This window comes from Elaeis guineensis, chromosome 13, assembly GCF_000442705.2.
Source record: "Elaeis guineensis isolate ETL-2024a chromosome 13, EG11, whole genome shotgun sequence".
Lineage (NCBI taxonomy): Eukaryota > Viridiplantae > Streptophyta > Magnoliopsida > Arecales > Arecaceae > Elaeis > Elaeis guineensis.
In genome coordinates this window covers 21,470,673-21,490,819 of record NC_026005.2, presented here as the reverse complement: position 1 = coordinate 21,490,819, position 20,147 = coordinate 21,470,673, and the positions used below count along the sequence as shown (strand labels likewise).

Here is a 20,147-nt window from a genome sequence, read left to right as displayed (position 1 = left end):
GGATAGTGGATTGAAATTCTCAAGTAGGATCTTGGGGAGTGGATGTAGGTGCAAGGTTAGCACCGAACCACTATAAATCCTTGTGTTTGTGGTGTGCTTTATCTCTTCACTTTATTTCTTTATTATATTCTTGCATTCCTGCTTTAAGTAATTAATATTGAATTAAAGTCTTTGTTTTGTTCTTCACAAGTAATCAGTTGGGCTTAAATTTTTAGAAACCCAATTCACCCCCCCCCTCTTGGGTTGCATAGCTGGACAACAAGTGGTATCAGAGCCGGTGCTCTAGCCCTTCTTTGATCTAATAATCAAAGAGCCAAAGATCTATGGCAACCCATGTTGGTACTTCTCTAGTCGAGGGGCAATCAACAAACCGACCTCCACTTTTCAATGGGTCTAATTACACCTATTGGAAAGCTCGGATGAAGATTTTCATACAAGCACTCGACTATGATATGTGGAGTATCATAGTGAATGGTCCTCACACACCCACCAAGATTATAGATTGTGAGGAATCAACCAAACCCGAGAAAGAATGGGATGAGGTTGACAAGAAATTGGCACAATTAAATGCCAAAGCCATGAATGTTCTTTATTGTGCACTAGATGCTAGTGAATTCAATCGCATTTCTACTTGTGCATCTGCTAAAGAAATATGGGATAGGTTAGAAGTCACCCATGAGGGAACAAATCAAGTAAAAGAGTCTAAAATAAACATGCTTGTACATAAATATGAATTGTTCAAAATAGAGCATGATGAGTCCATAACTGCTATGTTTACTCATTTTACTGATATAATCAATGGTTTAAAGAGTCTTGGCAAATCTTATACTAACAGTGAACTTGTAAGGAAGATTCTCAGGTCACTGCCAAGAACTTGGGAAGCCAAGATGACTGCCATCCAAGAAGCAAAGGACTTGAACACTCTACCTCTAGAAGAGCTTCTTGGATCCTTGATGACTCATGAACTTAGCATGAAGCAACATCAAGAGGATGAAGTCAAAAAGAAAAGAACCATTGCCCTCAAATCCACAACTTCGCCTGATTATGAAATGGATGACTCTGAAGATGAAGATCAGGATGAAGAGATGGCTCTCATCACCCGAAAATTTAAGAAGTTTCTAAGAAAAAAAAAACAGGGGATGAGAAAGAAATTCACAAAAGGGGATCAAAGCAAAGAAAAGGAGAAAGATCAACCCCCTATATGCTACGAGTGCAAGAAGCCAGGACATTTCAGATCCAAATGTCCACAATTGAAGAAAGGTCCAAAGAAGTTCAAAAAGAAGGCAATGATGGCAACCTGGAGTGCGAGTGATGACTCAAGCTCCGACGAGGAAACCTCAACAGAACAAGCCAACCTGTGCCTGATGGCACATGAAAATGAGGTAACTTCTGAATCCACTAGTAAATTTACTTTTGAAGAATTGCATGAAGCATTCTATGATTCAATTAATGAATTAAAGAAACTAGGGAAGAAAAACAAAGAGTTGAAATTGGAAAATCAGTCCTTAGTGAAATAAGCTGAAAATCTTTCAATTGAAAAATTCACCTTGATTCAAGAAAATCAAAACTTAAAGGATGAAATGAACAAGCTGAAATCTATAGTAGATAAGTTCACCTTAAGTTCAAACAAACTAAATATGATCCTTGAAAATCAGAAAGCTATATATGATACGGCTGGACTTGGTTATAAACCCCTGAAGAAACAAAAATTTCTGAAGGATATTTATGTAAATTATTCAAGTAACAAGTCTATAAATATTACTTGTTTTAAATATGGAAGAATAGGACATAAATCATACACATGTCTTATTAACAAATATGCAAACACAAAGAAAATATGGGTTCCAAAAGGAACCATTCTGACTAACCTGAAAGGACCCAAGAAAGCTTGGGTACCTAAGACAGAAACGTGACCTTTGCTTGCAGGTGTGTCTAGCATCCCAAGAAGGAAACAGAAAATGGTTTCTTGACTGCGGATGCTCGAGACACATGACTGGTGATGAATCACAATTCATCACGCTTGATGCTAAGGATGGAGGGATGGTCACCTTTGGAGATAATGGCAAAGGAAAGATCATCGGGATAGGTATCATTGGTATCACTCCCTCCAAATACATTGAGAATATTTTATTAGTTAAAGGTTTAAAGCATAACTTACTTAGCATTAGTCAATTCTGTGATAAAGGGTATAAAGTAAGTTTTGAATCATCTGTTTGCATTGTGACGAGTCCTATTAACGATGGCATTAAATTTATAGGACATAGGCATGGCAATGTTTATATGGTAGACTTGAATGATTTAACAAAATTAGACATGCAATGCCTAGTTTCCTTAAATGCTAAAATAAATGAGACTAGTTGGCTGTGGCATCATAGACTTGCACATATTAGCATGCATTCTCTTTCAAAATTAATTAAAAAGGATTTAGTTCTCGGTTTGCCAAAACTGAATTTTGAAAAGGATAGAATTTGTGATGCATGCCAATTAGGTAAACAAACTAGAGTATCATTTAAATCCAAAAACACTGTTTCAACTTCTAGACCTTTAGAGCTCTTACATATGGATTTGTTTGGACCAACTAGAACCACTAGTCTAGGAGGAAAATGATATGGATTTGTAATAATAGATGATTACTCTCGTTTTACTTGGGTTTTCTTTTTGGCTCATAAAAATGAAACTTTTCATATTTTCACTAAATTTTATCGAAAAGTCTCTAATGAAAAAGGTTTTTCAATTCAAAATATTAGAAGTGATCATGGAACTGAATTTGAAAATCAAGATTTTGAAAATTTTTGTGATGAAAATGGAATTGGCCATAACTTCTCTGCTCCAAGGACACCCCAACAGAATGGGGTAGTTGAAAGGAAAAACAGAACCTTAGAAGAAATGGCCCGTACCATGCTTTGTGAAAGCAACCTTCCAAAATATTTTTGGGCGGAAGCAATTAACACAACATGTTACATTTTAAATCGTGCTTTAATTAGACAATTTTTAAAGAAAACCCCCTATGAACTTTGGAAAGGAAGAAAACCAAATATTGCATATTTTCATATTTTTGGTTGCCGATGTTTTGTATTAAATAATGGCAAAGAAAAACTTGGTAATTTTAATGCAAAATCAGATGAAGCAATCTTTCTAGGTTACTCCTCCACTAGTAAAGCATTTAGAGTTTTCAACAAAAGAACTTTAGTAGTTGAGGAGTCCATACATGTTATTTTTGATGAATCTAACGATCTTCCTTCAAGGAAGAATGAGGGTGTTGATGATGCAGAGCCACTAATAGAAAGTATGAAGGAGATCACTCTGAAAGACTCAGCAACTCCAAAAGACAAGGATCAAGAAGACAAACAAAATGAAAGAGGTGAAGAAATTCAAGAACAACCTCAAGGTACAAATGACCTACCCAAGGAATGGAGGTATGTTCACAACCACCCTAAGGAGTTAATTATCGGTGATCCTATGCATGGGGTAAAAACACGTTCTTCACTTAGAGATGTACTTAATCATTGTGCTTTTGTATCTCAACTTGAACCTAAAACTTTTGAAGAGGCTGAAAATGATCATAACTGGATTAATGCTATGCAAGAGGAACTTAATCAATTTGAAAGAAATAATGTTTGGACCTTAGTATCAAGACCTAAAGATTACTCAATAATTGGAACAAAATGGGTCTTTAGAAACAAATTAGATGAGCATGGAAATATAATTGGAAATAAAGCAAGACTGGTTGCTAAGGGATATAATCAAGAAGAAGGAATTGATTTTGATGAAACCTTTGCACCTGTTGCTAGATTAGAAGCTATTAGACTTCTACTTGCATATGCTTGCTTTATGAATTTCAAATTATTTCAAATGGATGTTAAAAGTATATTTTTAAATGGATATATTTCTGAAGAAGTATATGTAGAACAACTCCCTGGATTTAAAAATCATGCTTTTCCCAATCATGTCTTTAGATTAAATAAAGCTTTATATGGATTAAAACAAGCACCTAGAGCATGGTATGAAAGGCTAAGCAAATTTCTACTAAATAATGGTTTCTCAAGAGGCAATGTAGATACAACCCTATTTATTAAAAGAAACCAAAATGATATGCTAATTATACAAATTTATGTTGATGACATAATTTTTGGGTCTACTAATGAATCCCTTTGTCAAGACTTTGCTAAGCTTATGCAGGGAGAGTTCGAGATGAGCATGATGGGAGAACTCACTTTCTTCCTCGGACTCCAAATCAAACAATCAAAAGAGGGAATCTCCATCACCCAAAGCAAGTACACCAAGAAACTACTCAAAAGATTTGGAATGGAGAACTGCAAACCAATTGGCACACCAATGAGTCCCTCAAGTAAGCTTGACAAGGATGATGAAGGTAAAAGCGTAGACTTAAAATACTACAGAGGTATAATTGGCTCATTATTGTATTTAACTGCAAGTAGGCCTGATATCATGTTTAGTGTTTGCTTATGTGCAAGATATCAATCTAATCCTAAGGAATCTCATTTGAATGCTGTTAAAAAAATCCTTAGATACTTAAATGGTACACAAACTATAGGGTTATGGTACTCTAAGGACTCACAAATTAATTTATTAGGATATTCAGATGCTGATTTTGCTGGATGTAAATTAGATAGAAAAAGCACAAGTAGAACTTGCTAATTTCTTGGAGTAAACCTAATCTCATGGTTTAGCAAGAAACAAAATTCGGTGGCACTGTCTACAGCTGAGGCCGAATACATTGCAGCCGGAAGTTGTTGTGCTCAAATCTTGTGGATTAAGCAACAACTCGAAGATTTTGGAATCAAACTTAATGAAACATCAATAAAATATGATAATACAAGTGCCATAAATCTATCTAAAAATCCAATTCAACACTCAAGATCTAAATATATTGAAATAAGACATCATTTTATAAGAGAACATGTTCAAAACAAAAATGTAACTCTTGAATATGTTTGCACTGAAAATCAATTAGCCGATATCTTTACAAAGGCCCTTAGTGATGATAGATTCTGTGAAATTAGAAGAAATCTAGGAATTCTAGATCCATTTGTCTGAAATTTCTCAATTTCCAAAGAATAGATGTCAAAAACTCTTAGAGCTCAATTTTCAACATCTATCCTGGTCCCAAAAGCTCAGATTTATCACTCTAAAAACTTATCATTGAGCAAAATTCCATCACTCAAAATTTCAAATTTTTTTGGAATTTATTCACATTTTTCTTGATTTTCTGAACTTCATGAGTCGACCCCTATGAGTCGACTCAATGGCAAACTTGTAAATCCCACAAACTTCCCACGGGCTCATTGTTTTTAAACGGGAACCCTGTTTGTGAGACGACTCATCTTCCCATCGTTCTTCTTCCAAAAGCCATCTTTCCAACTCTTTTTTGCTCCAAATCCAAGGATCAATTTTGAGAAAATTCTCCCTCCTACTCTCCACCAAAAATCGCCTCATTGGAAAAGAGATTTCTCGTGCTTTCTCGCATTGCTTGGCGCGGTTGGAACGTGCCCTAGCACTTTACCGATCTTCCAAAATCCACTTCTTTTCTCCACCAAAATCCTTCTTTACTCTCTTGTGATCCCTCCTCCTCTCAATTCAAGTCTTCTTGTCTGCTACTTTATTGGATATGGCTCCAAAGATGAAACTTCCCCAAAGAAGGAAATCAATCCGTGAACCTGAGGAAATTGTCCGAAAGAAAAGACATGCTCAGTCTTCCAGTGTTCCCGATCCAGTTTCAGTACCTGCTCAAGGTCCCTCTCAATCCTCCATAAGCCCCAGTGTAAATCCTCTTTCTGATAGAAAAGTAGAAATCGGGAAAAATATAGATTTTCGGTTCTTTGAGAAAGAAGGCTTTACTTTTGCTACCAAGATCAAAAATCAAGGATGGAAACTTTACTGCTCCCTTAAGGAAGTCACCTATGTTGATCTAGTCAGAGAGTTCTACCAGAACCTAAATTATGAAAACGGGTCAGTGACTTCAACTGTAAAGGGAATTGACATATGCTTGGATTCTAGGATATTGGGAGAGATACTTTAGTTGCCTAGTGAAGGATACTCATATATGGAACTCCCAATTAAAGAAGAAGGGATCAGAATTATCTTAGGAGAAGCTTTTTCAGGAAGTTTAAACAAATTGGAAGCAAAGCTATTATCCATTGAGATGAGGGTCCTGCATCAGATTGTAACAAAACTCTTCTTTCCTAGGAGTGGTAGACATGACTTACTGTCTGGCAGAGATGTATGTGTCATGTTTCATGTCATCACTCAGACCCCCCTAAACCTCCCTGCACTTATGATAGAGGCCATGAGAGAAACTTTGAATTGATCCAAGGCACACTTGCTTTATGGTATGGCCCTTACTAGAGTTTTTAGGAGGTTTGGAGTTAGTTGTGAGGGGGAGGCACCTACCAAACTCTCACATGTGGACACTTTCAACCAACACAGCCTGCACCGAATGGGAATTACAAAGACTGTTGGTGGTTGGATCAAGGGCTTTGAAGAAAGAGCTGAGGAGAGAGTTGAGGAAAGAGCTGAAGACAGAACTGAAGGCAGAGTAGAAGAAGAAGGTCCATCTTCTCCTGTACATGACTTCAGGGCAGCTTCACCAGATACCCAGTTCATTCCTGATACTGAGGCTGGCCCTTCTAAGTTTACTAGGATGCCCACACCAGTGTATCAGCCAGAGAGCAGAGCACCTCATTCAGAGTTCAGACTGGCTGATGATCAGATCGAGCATATTTCTCAGCGTGTGGCTTCTTTGCTGTCTAGCCAGTGGAGTAGTACTTCTTTTGCACCTGGAGCTACCTCTTCTGATCAGACCATTACTCCCCACATCTCCACTGTGTTTCAGATGATTTCAGATCAGTCCGTCAGGATACAGCAGCTTGAGGACACAGTCTGGAGACTGACTGGCAGAGTTCTTGACTTGCAGGGGCAAGTCCTTGCATTGGCCCATCCCCAGCCACAGGAGTCTACTATTGAGGTCACAGACCTCACTGCAGAGGCTGGAAGGCTCAGAGGAGCACTAGAAGGTGGATATGAATTACTGAGGAAAGAGATCCGAGGATCGAGTGAGCTTGCTACCACCCAGTTCACTGCTCTACTTCAATCTGTTTCCAGAGCACTGAACGTACTTGATTCTATCAGACTCATGGTATCAGCCCTAGCATCTCAGCGTTCTCAGCCACCCAGTTCATCTCGTTCTCCTGCTCGTGCCAGAGGCAGACGGGGTAGAGGACGCACTTCTGATCCATCATCTCCTCACCCTATATCTGATGACTCCGATCATTGACTTATCTTGATCTTTACTAGATCCTAGGTGTTAGTGTCTTGTTCTAGGATCTATACCTCGGGGCCATGTATTGACAATTAGCTGATATGAATTTTATTTTTAAGAACTATGTATTGAAATAATTATGATATTAATGGAATCATCTTTTACCTATATTTCTACCTCTTTGTAATGATCATATTTTGGTTATATAGATTCTTCTTGGTGAAAAATTGTCTTCTCTTTATTGTTGTTTGCTGTTGATAATTGCTATATTAAGGGGGAGCAAATATCTGTGAAAAACTCTAAAGAGAAAGAAATTAAAGAATATTTCAGAAAAAGAAAAGGAAGAGTTAACTATGTTTGATGATGTCAAAAAGGGGGAGAAATTAAATAAAAACAAAAATTGAAACCCTAAATTATGAGAAAAAGGGAGAGAAATTAATTTAACAAGAATTGGAAGATTAAACCAAACTTGAGTAATTAAACAAGAATTGGAAGATTAAACCAAACTTGAGAAATTGAACAAGAATTGGAAGATTAAACCAAACTTGAGAAATTAAACAAGAATTGGAAGATTAAACCAAACTTGAGAAATTAAACAAATATTGGAGAAATCAAACAAAACTTTGAGAAATTTGGTATCGAAATTTGGTATCAGACAGAAATTAAACAAAAAGCCATCCATCAAAAGCAAAATCATAAGAACAATGCAAATAAATATTTTTTATATATATGCTCTGATATATTTCAAAATTCAAACTTGATCTGATACATCTTTTGAAATTTTATTCACCTTGATACATCTTAAGAAATTTATTTTACTCTGATACACCCTACAATTTCTTTTAACTTGCTCTGATACAGTGTGAAGGTTTCTCTGATAAATGATCTGATACAGTGAGAAAGTTTCTCTGATATATTATAACATTTGCTCTGATACATGATAAAATTTAATACAGTGTGAAGGTTTCTCTGATAAATGATCTGATACAGTGTGAAAGTTTCTCTGATATATTATAACATTTGCTCTGATACAGTGTGAAATTTTCTCTGACATTTACTCTAAAATAGTGTGAAATTTTCTCTGATATATTATAAAATTTTCTTGCTCTGATACATTGTAAAATCTTTTCTGATATCATTGTAAAAATTATTATTTTTTTTTTTTGCTCTGATACATTGCAAAAGTTATTTATCTTCTCTTGCTCTGATATATCTTAAACTCAAAATGATCTAATACCCTTTTCAAATCTTTAAGAAAAAGGATAAACTATTTTTGCATTTATATTACATGCCAAAAGAATCATACTCTTTTCAAGCATATACACCTATAATGGATTCTTTTGAAATTAATGCATTAACATAAATATTTTTGTTCAAATATTTTGTCATCATTAAAAAGGAGGAGATTGTTGCTCCTAGATTGATTTTGATGATTACAAAGCAAATTGAAGGGATACAAATATTTTAAAATGAAAAAGTCCTTATGCTCTTCAAGGGCAAAATCATAATTTCATTAAAATCCTGATTTGATAGTACCATTTGGTAGAACAAATGATTTGAAATCTATTGATGAAAATTTCATTGTGTTTGGACTTATATTTTTGAAGTTATGAAGGTTTGAAGTGCATGAGTCGACTCATGAGTCAACTCATGGCACTGTGAGCTGATTGGCACGCAAAAATTCTCCTTGGCACGCTAGTTTTCTGGCTTGGCACGACCTGTTAGTCGACCCATGAGTCGACCCACAAGGCATGAGTCGACTCATGAGTCGACCCCTGCTAATTTGAGCCAAGAATTTCCAGAAACGTATTCTCTGATTTTTGCAACAGAGGTCGACTCATGAGTCGACCCCTGAAGCATGAGTCGACTCATGAGTCGACCCCTGCGATGGGAAATGTCAGCAACGGCTATTTTTTTGCCCATTTTAATTGCCTTTTATGCTTCCTAAAAATTCTCTAACGGCTCTTTATCTACCTAAATTATTTTCTCTTGCTTCTAATGCTACAAAATGCTTTAAATGGTGAAAGAAATTGCAGATTAAATAGCGGATCAAACGTGAAATCAAAAAAGGAGAAGAACAGAAGAGAGGATCCGAAATTTGCAAGAAAAAGCCTGAGATCAACGAAAAATCTAAAAAGAAAAAGAGAGAGGATCCACAATATACCAGAGAGAGTGTGAAAGAGAAAAGCAAGAGCTTTCAAGGAGAGAATTCTTCACGCCTATTGTTTCAATCTTGATCTAGAGATCGTTTCAAAGCTTTCAAGAGATCTTCAATCAACAATCAACCTCTTCTCAAGCATTCAAGCATTCATCCACTTTGAGAAAATCCGAAAAAGAGATTCTTCATTTGAGTAAAGCTTTTATTGTTATATTCGCTCATTTAAGGAGCTGTTATTGTATTTGTGCTCTAAATTTTCTAACTCTTTGTGAGTTTTTATTCTTGTTTTTGGAGGATTTCCAAAACAAGGAAAGGTTGATCTGAACCTGAAATCGGAGTGTTTTGGGTTTACTTGTACCCGGAAAACAAGTGATCTAGCTTGGGATAGCTAGTGTCGGAGTTTCCGACGTTTTGTATTCGGGTTGAATACAAAAGATAGTGGATTGAAATTCCCAAGTAGGATCTTGGAGAGTGGATGTAGGTGCAAGGTTAGCACTGAACCACTATAAATCCTTGTGTTTGTGGTGTGCTTTATCTCTTCACTTTATTTCTTTATTATATTCTTGCATTCCTGCTTTAAGTAATTAATATTGAATTAAAGTCTTTGTTTTGTTCTTCACAAGTAATCAGTTGGGCTTAAATTTTTAGAAACCCAATTCATCCCCCCCTCTTGGGTTGCATAGCTGGGCAACAAGATGCTGCCAAAGAAGCGATGTGGTTGAGAAAATTCATCACCGAGCTCAGAGTAGCACCCTCCCTTGTTGGTCCAGTTTTGCTCTACTGTGACAGCTCTAGAGCCATTGCTCAGGTGAAGGAACCGAAGGCACACCAGCGGATGAAGCATATTCTGTGCCGCTACCATCTCATCTGGAAGATCGTGGATCGAGGTGACATCGACCTTCAGAAGATCGATGGAAAGGAGAACCTAGCCGACCCATTGACTAAAGCCATTGCGGTGAAGGAGTTCAACGACTACAAGTCGAAGATGGGTATTAGATACTGCACCGATTGGCTTTAGGCCAAGTGGGAGATTGTTGGGAATAGTGTTCCAAAGCCAATCGTCAGCCTGTTGATGGTTGTGCTCTTTTTGTATTAGTACATGAATTATAAATAAATAAAAGTTATTTTGGTATTTTTTCATCACAAATATTTCATCTTCTAATGAACTCCTGTGTTGTGGTGAAGTCCTTAGGACTATTTAGACTCGACAAAGGAGGATTTGTCGCTTAGTCCTTAAACCTGTTCGCGACCAAATGATACGTTGTTACCAAGGACGACAACGTTTATCGAGCATAGGTCGTTGTGTGCCATATGGGTTGGTTGTCCTCATAACCAAGGAGTGTGGAGACACTAGTATGGCATACAGGTGAGATGTAATGGTACATCTGCACTGAATGTGACCGACTCTAGAGCTATTTTTGCTGTCAAGATTTGCTCCGATGGGATATGGGTATAAATGTCCCTCTGACCTGAGACCGCCACGATGACTTGCAAGCAACTCACTGCACTTAGGCACTGGACTACCTGAATTTCTAATTCAGTGATGGAGGGCTGCTGGGTGTAGTCAAGTACTTGACTTATCGGTGCGTGTGTCAAGATGAGATTGACCACTCCAGTTTAGGAGCTATGTACAGTCGTATTTCAATTTAGCAAAACCTTGGCCAGGATAGTCCTAGTGAGGAGTCATAGGACTGTTTGAGTTGAACACGACTCGGATGATCTAATCAGGGTTGATAGTTTAATCCTAAGTCATCCTAAACACAGGGGTCAAAAGGGATGAATTATACAGTAACCATATTCACGTAGGTTCTGAGTGTTGCGATTATAACTATTCGACTTATCTGGATATCGGGTACCATTGCTAGATGGTCACTTCGATTAGTATAGGAATTGGTTCCTATGCTACCGGCTTAGGTTCGAACCTGTAGGGTCACACACATTAGAGGTTCCTTTCTGATCTGATGGCTGATTATGAGTCTTATGTGTCTGGGACTCTATGATTGAGAATTAGGATTCTCTGATCATGAGTTCCACACATTTTGGATACCGGGGTCAAAATTTTGAATTTCAAATTTTGAATTTCAAATTTTGAATTTGAAATTTGAATTCTTCGATCAAAGTTTCATATTGATGGACTTTGATACCCGATTGCCCATCGGATTTGAACTCAATAATTATGAGAGGTTTTATTAGTGATTTGATCGCTAATTAATTCAATTTGATTGAGTAATTATCTTTGGATCAAGTCCAATTGAATTGGATTCAGTTGGGTTTGATCCGATTAGGTTAAGAGTTGACCTAATCGTCGAGATGGTTTGATCTCTGATTTGATCAGGGGTTGGGCTTAGTCAATTTCTGATTTGATTAAGATTTTATTATGTAGCGAAAATTTTGTGCAGGGGCAAAATGGTAATTTTAAAACTTTTTCAAAATTACTATTTTATAACGGAATTATTAATTAATCTCATTAATTAATACTAATTAATCCTACACTAGGATCTAAATATGATACAACAGCATGCATTTAAATTTAAAATTTAAATTTGAATCAGTAAACCTTTTACAGTACTGTGTTCAGAATACATCACCTTTTGTGGGTAGTCGATCACCACAATCTGATCACCGTCGGGGGGCTCTGATCGTCATGTCGCAGCCACACAAATGTCTGGCCTTTGTGGATCATCCACACGAAGCTCCCATCTGATCAGCTCCTCACGAATGCTAGTTTGTGATTTCACCTTTTTGATGGCAGATGTTGATCGAACTCCTTCGATCGATGTGTGCTGACTTCTCGGATACTTCGGATCATCTACACAGTTGCTTGAGAGGCTGATGGATCTCTCCCTAAAATTTGGTGGACTCACGACACTCGTGGCACACCAATCTCACTTCCCGATCCCTAGGTAGAAACCTTAGGGTACACACCAAAAACCCTGCGCCCAATTTTCTCTCTTTTCTTTCTTTTTCTCTTGGAAGGTTTTGGACCTTCACCTCACACACAAGCCTTCCTCACGCTCCACTTTCTTTCTCTTAATTTTTCTGCGCACGCCCCATCTTTCTTCCATTTTTAAAACAACATCGAACGTGTCTTATCCGCGTGAGAGGATAAAGACAAGAGGTTACACATTTGAATTCAAATCAAATTTGAATTCAAATAAAAACCAACTTATCCCTATCCTTTTGGGTGTGAGAAGAGAAGGGGCGTGGCTCTTTGTGCATGGAAAATGTTTCACGAGAAATCTTTTCTCGTGTAAGTAATGTGGCGCACAAAATGGATAAGGATGAAGGGGCAAGTGATAAGTTATCCATTCAAATTCAAACATGCTTTGAATTTGAATGGCTAACTAATTATTTTATCCATCCATATGGTGCACAAATGAGGGCGTGGGGAAGGGTTTTGCGTGAGAAAAATTTCATGAGAAGTTTCTTCTCGTGAATTCAAATGGGTGCAAGGAAGTTGGGTGTCGCAGGGAATTTAAAACAAGGTGGTTTGATTCAAATTGAGCCAACCTAATCTAAATAGGTTAAGCACAATTAGAATAGATTAAACCCAACATAATTAGGCTTAATTAGGGTCAATAAAATCTTAATTAAATCAGGAATTAACTAAGCCTAACCCCTGATCGAATCAGGGACTAAACCACCTTAGCGATTAGGTCAACATTTAACCTAATCGGATCAATCCAAACTGAATCCAATTCAATTGGACTTGATCCAAAAATAATTACTCAATCAAATTGAGTTAATTAGTGATCAAATCACTAATTAAACTTCTCATAAATATTGAGTCCAAATCCGATGGGCAATCAGGCATCAGAGACCATCGATATGAAACCCTGATCAAAGAATTCAAATTTCAAATTCAAAATTTGAAATTCAAAATTTTGACCCTGGTACCCAAAATGTGTGGAACTCATGATCAGAGAATCCTAATTCTCAATCATAGAGTCCCAGACAGATAAGACTCATAATCAGCCATCAGATCAGAAAGGAACCTCTAATGTGTGTGACCCCGCAGGTTCGAACCTAAGCCGGTAGCACAGGAACCAATTCCTGTACTAATCGAAGTGACCATCTAGCAATGGTACCTGACGATCGGATAGGTCGAATAATCACAATCGCAACATTCAGAACCTATGTGAATATGGTTACCATATAATTCATCCCTTTTGACCCCTGTGTTTAGGATGACTCAGGGTTAAACTGTCAACCCTGATGATATCATCCGAATCGTGCTCAACTCAATTAGTCCTATGACTCCTCACTAGGACTACCCTGGCCAAGGTTTTGCTAAATTGAAACACGACTGTACACAGCTCCTAAACTGGAGTGGTCAATCCCATCTTGACACACGCACCGACAAGTCAAGTACTTGACTACACCCAGCAGCCTTCCGTCACTGAATTAGAAATTCAGGTAGTCCAGTGCCTAAGTGCAGTGAGTTGCTTGCAAGTCACCGTGGCAGTCTCAGGTCGGAGGAACATTTATACCCATATCCCATCGGAGCAAATCTTGACAGCAGAAATAGCTCCGGAGTTGGTCACGTTCAGTGCAGATGTACCATTACATCTCACCTGTATGCCATAGGAGTGTCTGCACACTCTTTGGTTATGAGGACAACCAACCCATATGGCACACAACGACCTATGCTCGATAAACGTTGTCATCCTTGATAACAACGTATCATTTGGTCGCGAACATGTTTAAGGACTAAGCGACAAATCCTCCTTTGTCGAGTCTAAATAGTCCTAAGGACTTCACCACAACACAGGAGTTCATTAGAAGATGAAACATTTGTAATGAAAAAATATCAAAATAACTTTTATTTATTTATAATTCATGTACTAATACAAAAGGAGCACAACCGTCAACAGGCTGACGATTGGCTTTGGGACACTATTCCCAACAATCTCCCACTTGGCCTAAAACCTATCGGTGCAGTATCTAATACCCATCTTCGACTTGTAGTCATTGAACTCCTTCACCGTAATGGCTATAGTGAATGGGTCGGTCAGGTTCTCCTTTCCGTCGATCTTCTGAAGGTCGACGTCATCTCGATCCACGATCTTCCGGATGAGATGGTAGCGGCACAGAATATGCTTCGTCCGCTGGTGTGCCTTTGGTTCCTTCGCCTGAGCAATGGCTCCAGAGCTGTCACAGTAGAGCAGAACTGGACCAACAAGGGAGGATGCTACTCCGAGCTCGGTGATGAATTTTCTCAGCCACACCACTTCTTTGGCAGCATCTGATGCAGCAATATACTCCACCTCGCACACTGAATCAGCCACAGTATGCTGCTTGGAACTCTTCCAGCAGACAGCCCCACCATTAAGGATAAAAATAAATCCTGACACACTCTTGCTATCATCACGATCAGACTGAAAACTAGAGTCTGTAAACCCTATAAGTCTCAAGTCCGATTCACCATATATAAGCCACTGGTCCTTAGTATTTCTTAAATACTTCAGGATGGTTTTAACAACCTTTCAGTGATTCTCTCCTGGATCAGATTGGTATCTACTCACTACCCCTAGTGAGTATGCCACATCTGGTCGTGTACATGTCATGGCGTACATGATAGATCCCACTGTCGAAGCATATGAAATCCTACCCATACGCTCTCTCTCTTGAGGTGTTGTTGGACAATCCCTCTTCGAGAGAGAAATTCCATGGCCTATCGGTAGATAGCCTTTCTTGGAATTTTTCATGCTGAACCTTTTCAGCATAGTATCAATGTACGTGGACTGGGATAAGCCAAGCAACTTTTTAGATCTATCCCTATAGATCATCATCCCTAGGATGTAGGAAGCTTCTCCCAGATCCTTCATGGAGAACTGTGACGATAGCCAAATCTTTATTCGCTGTAATGCAGGGACATCATTCCCGATTAAGAGAATGTCATCCACATACAATACAAGAAATACTACTACTGGACCATTAGCCCACTTATAAATGCAGGGCTCTTCTCCGTTCTTAACGAAGCCATACATTTTGATCGTCCTATCAAAATGTATGTTCCAACTTCGAGATGCCTGCTTAAGTCCATAAATGGATCTCTGTAGCTTACACACCTTAGACTCATCTGTGGATGTGAACCTTTCAGGTTGTATCATATACACCTCTTCATCCAGCTCTCCATTTAGGAAAGCTGTCTTCACATCCATCTGTCAGATTTCATAGTCCAGATGGGCAGCTATCGCAAGCATAATCCGAATGGATTTGAGCATTGCCATAGGAGAAAACGTCTCGTCATAGTCTATACCATAATGTTGACGATATCTCTTGGCAACCAGACGGGCTTTATAAGTCTCCACCTTTCCGTCTGCGCCCCTCTTCCTTTTGAAGACCCACTTACACCCTATGGGTTTTACTCCTTCGGGTGGGTCAACCAATGTCCACACATCATTGACCTTCATAGACTCCATTTCGAATTTTATGGCCTCTAGCCATTTCTCAGAGTCAGATCTCTGCATTGCATCCATGTAGGTGATCGGATCCTCATCGTTTTCATCAAGTTCGACAGGATCACCATCCCGGACCAAGAAACCATAGTATCTGTCCGGTTGATGTGGTACTCTACCAGACCGCCTTAAGGGTGCATAATCAATGGGCTCCGGATCTGATCTAATCAAATCTGGTTCAGGTTCAGTGACATGTGTCAGTTTTTCCACCTGTCGAGCTTCGTCCAGTTCGACCTTAGAGGCAACAGTTTTTTCACTAAGGAACTCCTTTTTTAAAAAAATTGCCTTAAGGCTGACAAACACCTTTTGCTCATCAGCAAGGTAGAAATAATACCCTTTGGTCTCTTTTGGGTATCCTATAAAATTACACTTGTCAGACCTAGGTCCAAGCTTGTCTGTAATTAAACGTTTAACATAAGCCAGACACCCCCAAACCCTAAGGTGCGAGAGTACTGGCTTACGTCCTATCCATATCTCATATGGCATTTTGGCTACAGACTTACTCAGAACTCTATTTAGAAGGTAACAAGCCGATTCAAGTGCATATCCCCAGAGAAAGATTGGCAAACTAGCAAACCCCATCATGGATCGAACCATGTCTAACAGGGTCCGATTCCTCCTTTCAGACACACCATTATGCTGTGGTGTTCCAGGAGGAGTCCACTGAGAGAGAATCTCATTCTTCCCTAGATACATCAGAAACTCATTGGAAATGTATTCACCTCCTCGATCAGATCGAAGAGTTTTAATACACTTCCCAGTTTGTTTTTCTACCTCATTTCAGAATAGTTTGAACATTTCAAATGATTCCGACTTATGCTTCATTAAATAGACATACCCATACCTAGATAGGTCATCTGTGAAGGTTATGAAGTAGAAAAATCCACCTCTTGCACTTGAGCTCATGGGTCCACATACATCAGAATGTACCAGACCTAAGAGTTCATTGGCTCGCTCACCTTTTTCAGTAAAAGATGACTTGGTCATCTTTCCAAGAAGATAGGACTCACAGGTTGGAAGTGATTCACAATCACTAACTTCAAGAATTCCTTCTTGAGCCAACATGTTTATCCTGTTCATATTGATATGACCTAGCCTAAAGTGCCAAAGGTAGACTTCTGACACATTATCTATTCTAGAGCGTTTATCGAAGTTTTGAACCACATAACAGGCTGTGATAGTAAGTAATTCTATTATTTAATTATCCAACAAATATTATAACACCATTCAAAATGATATTGTAAATATTTTCTTTTATTAAAAAATCATAACCGTACATGGCCAAAAGGCCTACAGAAATAATATTTAATAAAAAACTTGGACAATAGTGACATTCACTCAGATTACATTACGAGAATTGATTACAAGACTCATGATTCCTAAAGCTAGAACTGAAATTTTGCTTCCATCTCTAATGTTCAGGAACCTCTCGCCTTTATCAAATCTCCTACTGACCTGCAGACCCTGCATCGAATTACAAATATGATAAGGGCTTTCGGTATCCAATACCCAGGCAGTAGTATCACAAATCAAAAAGTTGCAAGGAGTTATCATATAATTACCTTACTTCTTCTTTGGGCTGTTCGGGTCCAGGGAGGCAATGTATTGAGGATAGTTCCTCTTCCAATGCCCCTGCTTATGCTGGCAGCAATGAATAACGAGTTCAGCTGAAGGTTTGAGAATGCCCAGCCACAGGAGATGCTTCAAATGTTGAACGACTCCTTTGGCACGCCTGACGATGTTGAAAGGCACAAAACTAGTTGTGCCATTTTCAATGCTCGGATGAGGGATGGGGCCTCAGTCACTGATCATGTACTGTACATGATCGAGATGATTGAGCGCCTAAGCAAATTGGGCTTTCCTCTGCACGAGCAGCTCGGTAAGGATGCGATCCTTAATTCCTTGCCCAAGTCCTTCCTCCCATTCCTTACTCATTTTCGAATGACAAAGCCTGCAGTAAACTACCACGGATTGTTGGGGTTGCTGCAGAACTTTGAGAAGGATCACCAACTCCATAAGGAGTCGGTGAATGTAGTGGGAGGGTCTTCTTCTCGTCGTCAACCCTTTGGAAAGGGGAAGAAGAACAAGAAGAAGAAAAATAAGAAGGTGCAATCTCATGCTGGGACAGTAGCACAGGGTCAGACCAAGAAGCGCAAGCACGACCAGAGCTTGGTATTGAGGAAATCTTTTGAGATCGTGGAACTACACTCCTTTCAAGTAGGATGGCTATTTTCAATACCTCCCACGCCAGCCAGAGTTTGTGAAAAGACTCCACTGTCAAGCGATCGCCAACAGCCTCAGTCAAAAATATGGGCTCTTGCACATGTAAAGAAACCATTTCGCCATGCCATGGCAAGTAGATACCGAATTCCATCCGAAAATAGAGGGGATAGATTGGCGGTGGAGTATTAAAAGTTGGAAAATGGAGGGGGAAGGAGTCTCCCTTATAAGAAGAGGAGCTCACCTTAATTGCCCCAGTTAAATGTCAACCGAAGATTGGCCACAGGCACCACCCTTGCCTGATGTGCATTTAATTCAGGCATGAAAGAAGAGGCTGCGCCACTTCGCTTTCTCTATTAGACTATAGTAAAAATTTGCATTTAATATGGGCACAGAAGTGCAGGCACACCCTGAAAATCGCATGCATGCACCACGAATGAGCTGCCTCTTTGCATTCTTAGTCAGTGCCCAACTACTCCCTTTATCCGATCGAAGCTCAGACTTAAGAGTAAGGGGACAGGTGTCGAGAAAACCCTATCCTGAATAACAATGTGAAGAGGCTAGGGGCCAACTTGATAAAGCTCCCCCTCACTCTCGACTTCTCATCGCCTACTCTCTCGCCTGATAAGTGCTTGACGGTCGAGACTTCAATGGCCGGCTTTTGGTTGACTCACGGGCTTACTTTTTCAAACCATTTTCAAGCCCAACCTTGTTTTCAAATTCTTATCCTCCCGTTGAGTAGGGACCCCGCTCGTTCGTGAGTTAATAAAGTTGACAGCCTAGGGCCCAGGTACCGACCAAGCGACAAAACGATTGGGAGAACCTCCGCTCAGCCTCGTTGAGTTACATCGAACCATGCGCTCAGGGGCTGTACCTCGAATGGCCAGCCCCCCATTATCCCATTTAGTTACCCTGGCCCTCGACCATTCGACATAGAAATGATAAATGGCCCCTCCTCGTTTCGACTTTTGGGGACAGCCCTCTGTGGCCTGACTCCTAATCGGCCCTATGATGGAAAAAAGCCTTCACATGATTATAGGTGGAAAACCTATTATTCAACCCCTAACCGGCCCTATATCGGATGACCTTTGATCGCCAGGAATATGAATCCCAATATGAAAAAAGCATGCACAGAACATGCAATAAGGATAAACTTGCCTTTTCATTGATAGATGATTTTCACAAAAAAAAAAGAAAAAAAATAAAGAAAAGAGAGAGAGAAGCAGGGGAAGGCAAGTACAAAGATGAAAAATCATTCCTCGTCAGAGGAGGAAGTAAACAACTCCTCGTCGCTGTTCCCTAGTCGAAGATAGCGAAGGTCCAGCTGAGGCATCATCTTCCACAAACGGGCTTTGCAGTCCTCAATGTTATTGTATGTCCTAGAAGTCAATCTTGACTGACGCATACCATAATTTTAAGATATATTTTTATACTAACGAATAGTTTTTATAACCATTCATGTTATATGTATCTATGAATTGTTATAAAAATTACTAAAGATGATTTTGTATATTCTCAAGGTATTAAAAATTTGAGACATATATTATCAATGATTAATTTTTGAATACTCTCGATTGGAGGATCGTCATAGAGGATAGTAATCAATCCATTAAGATCGGTGCACAGATCACCTTTCTTCTAAGCAGATGGGTCTCAAGTCTATAGTGTGAGGATATTAGGATGAAAGTATAGGTGGTTGTTAGAGAACAACTTACACTGAGCATGACCAACATAAAAAATTATTTAGATATCTACTCACTCATCAGTGATTTTTTTGATACTGTAGTAGTGTGACTGGTCCTTTAACCTGCGGTATATTGATTATTCACAGTGAGGCTACTTAGTTTGACTACACATTCTCTTGGTTCCTAGCCATTCGAATTCTTGCTGTATACGTTGGCTATAGTTAGTTCAGGTTCGCTGTTTGAATAGGATGCACTTAGATGGAATCTATCGATCTTGCTAGAAAAGGTGTAGTCTTATGTGATTCGTAAGACTGAGTTCAGGAAGTCTCTGATCAGAGCAAGTG

General features: G+C 39.0%; 1 protein-coding gene across 1 annotated transcript; it reads left to right on the top strand.

The window, feature by feature from the left end:
* Nucleotides 1-578: 578 nt before the first annotated feature.
* LOC140853114 (uncharacterized) lies at nt 579-2,375 on the top strand. The gene is made up of 2 exons (XM_073247211.1): nt 579-1,382; nt 2,358-2,375. Exons 1-2 carry the CDS (start codon nt 579-581, stop codon nt 2,373-2,375), a joined length of 822 nt encoding a protein of 273 aa, XP_073103312.1.
* The last annotated feature ends 17,772 nt before the right edge of the window (nt 2,376-20,147 follow it).

Bases quoted from the DNA above. Each gene is read 5' to 3' on its own strand.
- LOC140853114 (XM_073247211.1), top strand. From the start codon at position 579: ATGAATGTTCTTTATTGTGCACTAGATGCTAGTGAATTCAATCGCATT.